Raw genomic sequence first — 9010 nt, 5'->3', positions numbered from 1 at the left:
AGTTAGGTACTCTTTAATGTCAGGTTTAAAAAGGAGGTCATCACTTAATGTATGTGTGAACTCAAAGGAAAAGGAAGAAATGGCATTAATGAGTCTCTACATTCTCCTAGTGCTGGTGGATGGTTTTTTATGGTCTGTGGATTCATCTCCTCAGACTGAATGTAGCCCAGATGGAAAAGGTGCTGATGATGCCCTGGTCTTCCCTGGTCAGGACAGCCTGATACACAGAGCAGGGTATCAGGGTTCATTCTAGCAGGAGATACCCCACAGTACTTTCCTTCCATGACCATCCCTCTCCTCCCTATTAAATGAGAAATACCTTCTGATTAGTCCCTGCTCCCCTAGACTGTTACAAGTAGGGGCTTATTTTTCATTGATTATCATCCTTCTAAGACTCATTTATAATGAATATAACAGACTATAGTAACTATTATTATTAATATTTTTGTCTTATCAGGATAAGCTGAATAGATCAAAATATACTATTAGATCATGTTAACTATACAAACTTATTTCTGATTCATAGGACATTAATATCAAAATACACTTACTCACCAAATCCTAAACATAGTAAGTATAAAACTTGCTTCCATTTGTTATTTTTAAATTAATTTTACTTTTTAAAGTAGATAACACATTTACAGGGTACAAAAATCAAAACTTTATAAAATTACTATTGGTTTCCTGTATAACCTTAAAATGTTCCTTCAAACAAATAAAAGCAGATAAAAATGGGTACATGAAAAGATGCTCAACATCACTAACCATCAAGGAAATACAAGTGAAAACTATAACGAGATATCACCTTGTACCTGTGAAAACGGCTTTCATCAGAAAGACAAGAAATAACAAGTGCTGGTGAGGATGTGGAGTAGGGAACACGTGTGCACTGTTGCTGAGAATGCAAATCGGTGCAGCCACTATGAAAAACAGTAACTCAAAAAACTCAAAAAACTGAAACTAGAACTACCATATGATCCAACAATTCCACTGCTGAGTATTTATCTGAAGAAAATGAAAATACTAATTTGAAAAGATGTCTGTACCCCCATGCTCATTGAAGCATTATTTACAATAGCCAAGATATGGAAACAATCTAAGTGTCCATTGATGGACAAATGGATAAAAATGTATTATAATTAGATGGAATATCTATACAAAATGGAGTATTATTCAGCTATAACAAAAGAAGGAAATCTTGCCATTGCAACAACATGGATGGACCTTGAGGGCATTATGCTAAGTGAAGTCAGTCAGACAGAGAAAGACAAATTCTATATATAATCTTACTTTTTTATGGACTAAAAACAACAACAACAACACCCAAGCTTATAGATACAGAGGTAGTTGTAAGAGGCGGGGGCTGGGGTCATTGAAATGGGTGAAGGTGGTCAAAAGGCACGTGAAATCACACTATAAAAATACAGGAAATCAAGGAAATGCAAATTTAGAAAATATCGAGACACCAGTTTGCATCCAACATGTAAAATAATCCATCTTAAAATATCATGTACTAGTGAGCTTGTAATGTAGATTCTGCTTAGAAATAGGAAAACCAATTTTGCTAATTTAATGAGTTCATAGAACCTGAGTCTCAATACACAAAGCATAGTCACTATTTAATCAGATACCAAATGATTAACACAACTATATACTTGGAAGAAATTGAACCCATGATTTAAATTCTACTTAACAAATTCCCACTCACTAAAGGTTACTTTTATAATAAACCCAAATATATAGTTGCTATATTTTTCATTTTCTTCCTAATGCAAGCTAATAAGTTTTTAGCAGTTGAACACTTGAAAATCAAGAGGATTTCATTATACTTCTACATGTTTGCTGAATTACTATGATGAAACAGTAAGAAAAAAAGAGCAGAATTAGGTTTAGTGGAAACATCTATAAGATTGGAGATTTATTAAGGAAAAACCAAAAGTGGGCTAAGCTGTCATCTGGCTGAAAGTAAATGAAAAGTCAAGGCTAGGACTTGGAGGTGTACATAAATGGATAGCCTTCTAATACACAACCCTCAAGAAGTTACAGGATAAATGTGTTGATCTGGCCCTCCATGAAGGAAGCAGGCGATCTGATCTGACCAAGAACAAGAATAGATGCTTGTTTCCTCATGCAACACAAGAAAACCCCATGACTTGAGAGAAATGAATGGCTCATTAAAGTCAGACTTCCTAAGCCCCAAACCATTAAAATCTCAGGCCACTCTAAATGTGAAATGACATTCCAATACTAATTGTTCTTTGGCTGTTGGAAAAATTATGCCTTTACTGTTCTTAAATCTCATCTTGGAGTAGATCATGCTTTGGGCTAAAATTATCCCTGGGTTCTCCGTAATCCCAAATGGCGTCAACACTTGGAAAACAGAAGGAAACTGAAGGAAATAGTCCCTGCTCTTGGTTTGCTGTAACCTGCTCTTTCAAAAGCCTGGAGCATCCTGTTCCCTCTCAGAGCGGGAAAGAAAAGTAATTTTAGAGCGAGGAGGTTGCTATGCTTTAGGAAGCTGCTAGAGGTCACAGATGCCTCTCTGGTTTGATAAGGTATGGGTCTAGGCAAGAGGAAAAAACTAGTCAAGGAGAAACCTGGGCTTCTGGTGTCACATTTAAAATTGCAAGGCAAGATAATAACTAAGCCCATTTGAATGGAACTAACCTGTAAGGGTTGTGCTGGTCTTTCTTTTGGCTGAAACCTTGAGCAATTTCCATTCAACAGAATGGGGGTGGGGGGAAATGCTCAAAGAAAGGTCCCTTTCTTTGAGGTCAGTGCTACGGGTGCCTTCATAAAGTACTTGAGTGGGTCATGTACCTTGGTGTATTGCACCCAGGGGTTAAAACTATAGCAGCTACCATCCTTCCATGAAATGTTAAGCCATGGACCAGAGAAGGTTATTTGCAACACCTATCACTGACAAAGGCTGAATGGTCAAACTATGTGAAGAATGCCTACAGATTGATGAGAAGTCAAAGCTAATTTTAGAAAGAGAAAAAGACTACCTGGTCCCTTTGGAGGATAAGAAAAGGCGGTATGGTTGGCCTGGGCTTGCTGGAAAAGGCTGGTTAGAGTAGGTGCAGAGCCAAGCGTCCATGCCAATGCCACAGAGCTGGAGTGTCGCCATACCCAGGACCTGCAGATCTTGTGGGAGATGCAGCTCCCCGAGGAGGGCATACCAGTGCTGACCTTCTGGGTATTTCTCCAGCACCCCAAACCTGGCCTTTCCCAAGGCCACTATTGCAGCAACACTTTGAACAAGATCTGGCTGATGATAAACCTGGGAAGCACTAAAGTGGCTCCTGACTCAGAGACTCCAGCTCCTGTCAATGTTAGGAATTCTACTCACTCCGTTCCCTAAGAGTTACAATTAGGTAAAAAAACATCCCAGAAGTGAGAATTCAGCCCTGTAAACCAACCGAGATTTGAAGTAGAGAGAGCTGGATTGGAGACCTGATCAAATCATCTAAACTTTTGATACATGTCCCAAGCACGTGACAGGTTAAGGGGAAAAACATAAAAGTAAATGCAAAAAACAAACACAAAAACAAAACAAAGAAAACTAAAACACTTTTTAAATCACCAACAGGCATTTTCCAGAGATAAAAACTTTATTTAAGGCATCAAGCAATACACTGAAAAGAGGTGAGTCACGCACAAGTAATGTCCTTATTTCCATAATTGTATGTTTGATACTCTCTGCCCTCTTGAAAAGGGTGTGTAGTTAGCAAAGATGAGAAACAGTTTTTATACATAATCATATCAATAGAAGTGTTTAAGAAAGTCTTTAAATTTTGTTTTTCTTTCTTTGAAAAGAATTTTGGTTGTATTTCAGAAAACCAAAACAAGCTAGTTCTTCTACTCAGGATGAAATTTCTCTCCAGTTATTTATGAAATAATACAGCTGCCTTTCTCTTTAAAAGGATTCTTGTCTTCTGGAATTCCTTTCACAAGAGGATCCTCTCCAGAACGTTCTTCAATATAGTTCTTTATTTCTTCGGAACATTTAGACACCTTAAGAAGAAAAAGAAAAAGAATGAATTAGGTCAAGATCATCTACACTTTAGTGAAATCAATTTAATTGAGTACAGCCAGCACTTTAAAAAATGAAATAATACGAAAATATTAGCACAAAGCATGTGTAATACATATGCTACATATGAATGACACAATCTAAAATACCTTTCTTACTATGGTGAGGGCCAAAATGTTTGAAAGTCACCGCATTAAACAGATCATCCCCAGCAATTTCTATCCATTGTGCCTCATATGACTTCCTGCCACTGCTAAAATACAATTATGGTGTATCCATAATATTTTAGGAACTGAAACATACCCCGTTTTCAATTTCCCATGCTAATGAACAGGTGCAGAAATAGATAATCCCCAATTGTTTTGGGCTGCATCCTGCCAAATTTCTCACTTATTATGGGCGTGTGCCATGTTCTGCAATTTTACAAAATGATGGAAACACTGGAGAAGGCCTGATGCTGGGAAGGTTGAGGTTGCCTATTCATACCATTTGTGTCTCTGTTCAGAATCCCTTCCCACTGCTGGAGGGCAATGATCATAACAACAGATTTATCTGAGGTTTATTAGGCTTATCTGAGACTCTTGTGTTTATGTAATTAGTTGAGACTTTTCCTACAAAGGAGAAAGGATTGAATACTTTCCTCAGAAACTCTATCCTTTAGAAACGGTTGCATGAATGAGTTTAAAAAAGAAAAAGGAATAAAAAGGAAAGGAAAAGAAGGACTAGTGTCTTAGTGAAGGTCTGCATTATGAATAAGAAATTGGAAGTAAAAATTACAGAAGCTCTAGCAAATTCTAATATAGACTTCTTAACCCTAAGAAACTGTTCCCATTAAGTTTATAATCTAGATTAGCAATCTTCAAATTGTTTCAATGGTAATCACTAAAACATGTTTGCATAATTATCCCCAAATGCATATAATTATAAATAATAATTATTTACTTATAAATAAGCACAGATGCTACTGTGTTAATACATAATGCATAATTATAAAACATAAACTGGAAACTGTCAAATGATGAGGCTTAAAATCTAACCAAAAGTAGAAATTGTAATATCTTACTCCCATACCCCAAAGATTCTTTGCACACAATGTAAAGACCACTGTTCTAAAAAATTAAAACTAGCTGATGTAGTTATATGACTTAAAATGTGGAGAAATAACCATCTATTCAAGTGCCACCCTCTCAGGTGACAATTGCTTTTATTTGTTGTTGACATTTATAGTGCATGCATTTTATGTGAATTGTCAAAAGTACAGATACAAGTATCTATAACCTGGGGTCTGTCTCCCCAGAGCTATTTGTGGATAAGATTAGAGTTCCCCCAAATTGTGTCTTTCTTACAGAGGCTTCTTCATTAAGTTTCCGAAGAGATCTGCAGCCTCTGAAAGTGAATAATTACTCCTCTGAGCATTTCCTTCCACGATCAAGAAGATAGGTTTGAACAATTAGCTGAAGCCAGAATTCAGCCTGTGAATTTTGTGTCCTTGGCCTGAGCAGAGCACACAGCTCAGACATGAACAATTTATTGACAGAATAATGAACTGGGCATCAGAACACATGTGTTTCAGTAAGTGCTCTATTATTATCTCCGAGGTCTTAAATAAGAAGGTGGTTAGCCTCCTTGGGATTCAGTTTTTTATCCTGAAAAGTGAAAGCACAGAAGGATCTCTAAGAACCATAATGTTTGTATAGCACTAATACTCTATAATTCAAAGTGTCTGATAACATATGTTTGAGTACTATTATTAGGATTTAGACACCTCTCCTTGTATCCCCTAAGGCTATCCCTCATGTTTTCTTCGGGCATACACTTGGAGTTGGAAAACAGATCCAGCAGGGTGTGTCCTAAAGAGTGGAGGTGGGGAGCTGCCAGGGAGGAACAGGGTAATGAATGATACCTTTAATTTCCACACAGTCAGCTGCACCCAGGCTCCTGCCCGATTTCTAATTTGAAGCTTAAAATACCTAGAAGACATTTGTCTCTTTTTCTCCTGTAAGTTCTGCACACTCTGTTACTAGGATATTACAACTTTGTACAATGCTTTACTTCAGTATATGCAACTCTGTTTAATATGTAACCTCTACGAAGCAATGTGTGAAAAAAATCTAAGCGGCCAACACATACTGCACTGTGCCATCCACAAAATGGGTCCCTTAAAGTTTCAAGAAATTACCCTATTGTTTGGGTCTTATAACTTTGCTTTTTTCCTTTAAACACAGCAGTATTTTTAAAGCTACAAAAACTTTGAACAAGGATAGAAATAACTTTGCACTCCAAAATCTAGGAAGCATAGGGATTTGGAGGTGAAAGGTTAAATTTGAGAAAAGAAATGCACAAAGAGTAAAACTCAAAACACCTGCATCTTCCAATTATCACTCAAAATGTTCATCCTGAGTAACAGGACTGTGTCATGAATAGATTTACTATAAGTAGAGCAGGAAAGCAAGTGAGCATATTTACCATACCTGCTTAATTTACATTTTTTCCTTAATTTTTTCTAGTATTAAACCATAGAAAAATGAAATTAATTTATTTTTATTTTTATTTTTATTTTTTGCTGGGGAGAAAGGATTAGAGCATTTCCTTTAAAAAATATTTATCCTAAAACCTATTCCCGGACTACAGGTTGCCTGATTGAGGAAAAAAGGAAGAAATGCATGCTCATAATACCAGTAAGAAATTAAAGTAAAATTTACAAAATCTCCAACAAATTTCAGTGGAGACTTCTGAACACTGAGGCATATGTTCTCACTGAATTTGTAATCCACTTTAGTGGCCTCTAAGATTTTTAATCATGATCACTAAAAAGAGTTTTCAAATGCACATCAGTATATGTATTATTACTTACTTATATATAAGTGTAAAAATGCTGTATTCGTTCATTGTGCGTACTTCTAAAACAAAGTGGAAATATAAAGGGATGAGAGTTACAAACAAATAAAAATAGGAATTGTAAGGTTTTGTTTCCAAGCTCCAGTGAACTGTTCATTGCATACCTCTGGAGAGGCCTCCTGAAATTCAAAACTATGTAATTCAAATTACCTAAATTGTGATGAATTAAATAGTGATAAAACAAAAACACCTTTAAATACCAGTCTTTCCCTTAATGAAAAAGATCAAGGAATGAAATAGCCATCTGCCTTCTTCCTATAATTTGAGTTTTTAAAACCGTCTAACAGCGGGCAGAATTTTTTTTGTCCATGGTCCCCCATTCTAGGCTCAGATGCTCTGACAGCTGGCTTTGAATTAACTCATGGGATCCTTGCGCTCTCCTTTCCCTCTTGTGATTTCCCCACATCAACTGGCAGTTGCCAGGTACAACCAAAGCCCCACTTCAAGAGACGCTGGTGGGGGGGCGGGGAGGAGTGAGAAACCAAAGAACAAAAAAGCTGTACTGTTTTACTGTAACAAACCAGGCAAAACCACCCTTGGTTCATTTCAGAGAAGGGAATAATATTCTGGGACAATTTACCTGTTGCCTCTGCAATTTCACTTCTTTGCGCAGTTGCTCAACTTCCATCTTCAGCTTTTCCTTTTCTGGCAAATCTTCGATGTGAAGGGCCGGCATTTTCAGCCCAGAGCTGGGCCCGAGGACTGCTCTGCAAGTGGAGTGGCTGGAAGTGCGGCGAACCAGGGCGCGTCCCCAAGTAACTGTGGTGCCCGCGCACCCCGCCCTCCGGCTCAGGACGGGACCGCCTCCCCGAGGTGGCCCCCAGAGCCCTGAGCGCTCAGCTGTCCCCGGGTCTTCTCCACGTGCTGGCCCTGCCCAGCGCCCTAGGATCTCTCTAGGGCTCCCACGACCCCGGGTGGCCGGGCCCTGCGAGCCCGGGGACGGTAGAGTTGGGAGGGAGCCTGAGAAGCTCGGTGCTGCGGGATCTCCGGGCGGGATGCTGGCCCTCTGCCGGCTCCCGAGTCGGCCACGCCCGCGCGGGACCGGCCAGGGCTGCCGCCTGAGGGTTGGGGCTGCACTAACCCACTTTCCTGGAGAAACAACTGTAAAGTTTTACTTTTTGTTCCTTTTTTGTTTTGTTTTGTTTTCCGTTTCCAAGTCACATCCGGGTTTTGTTTGTGAAGCAAGAAAAGGAGGACACTGCCCTGCAGGAAATAACGACCCTTCACCTCTCCAAGAGTTTCAAAAATATACAGCATGTTCCTTTTCCCCAGTTAACCTACATGTGTACTGCGGGAAACGTGAACGCTTAAGAAAAGGCCCAAGAGGAAAGTGAAACTGACCTGTAATCTCAGAAACACCCACCACGTCTGTTGATGGACCCAGTCGGTTGAGTGCCTGATACATATTTACATATTGGGGGATCAAGGAGTCATTGGGATGTGAATATTGTTTACAACTTGCAGGACCATTTTCTGGCAATCGTCTGCATCCTCCACAGCAGAGTTTTTGTTCTTTCTTTAGCGGAATGTTTTGGAATGATTTAGTGGACACACGGATGATACTAGAGAAGACAGAAGCAGCAGTCTTAAAGTTCTTACCAGAAAGTATTTCTCCACTCCCTATCAACCAAGGATTGGGTGACTGTTGACACCATGGGTCTTGAATTCCTGGCTCCAGCACCTTTCTGGACATAGGCAGCAGATTCACTAAGTATTGGTTTCTCCACTATCTGCAAAGCAGTATTCATCTTGCTGCCAGGAAAAGTGTCTGCTATGACAAATGCTTACCTGCAATGTAAGGTTTCCCTTGACTATAAACTAAAGCCTTCTTAATGATGGTCAACAGACTAGAAGAAAAATAAAGCATTAAGGGTAGGAAACCTTCCCAAGCAGTCAGATAGTTCTCTTTTTGGAGATATTACCTCCTGCCTACAGAACCAGATTCAAGAGTGGTGGCATGAACTGAGTTTTTCAGGGCACTTGACCTGAGACACCCATTGTCACTCCCTGTCTTGTGAGCAGAGGTTTTGTTTGCTCACAATTTCTGTGTTCCACCCACTTATCTTCAATGAATAT

At 39.1% G+C, this 9010-nt stretch overlaps 1 protein-coding gene across 1 annotated transcript; it reads right to left on the bottom strand.

Moving 5' to 3' along the window:
* Nucleotides 1–3595: 3595 nt before the first annotated feature.
* Nucleotides 3596–7651, bottom strand: GNG11 (G protein subunit gamma 11). The gene is made up of 2 exons (XM_003982762.6): nucleotides 7515–7651; nucleotides 3596–4017 (listed from the first exon to the last, which is right to left on the bottom strand). Exons 1-2 carry the CDS (start codon nucleotides 7608–7610, stop codon nucleotides 3892–3894), a joined length of 222 nt encoding a protein of 73 aa, XP_003982811.1. The 5' UTR covers nucleotides 7611–7651; the 3' UTR covers nucleotides 3596–3891.
* Between the last annotated feature and the right edge of the window lie 1359 nt (nucleotides 7652–9010).

The sequence above is a fragment of the Felis catus genome, chromosome A2, assembly GCF_018350175.1.
Source record: "Felis catus isolate Fca126 chromosome A2, F.catus_Fca126_mat1.0, whole genome shotgun sequence".
Taxonomy (NCBI): domain Eukaryota; kingdom Metazoa; phylum Chordata; class Mammalia; order Carnivora; family Felidae; genus Felis; species Felis catus.
The sequence above is the reverse complement of the archived record's forward strand: the minus strand, read 5'-3'. Positions and strand labels throughout refer to the sequence as shown.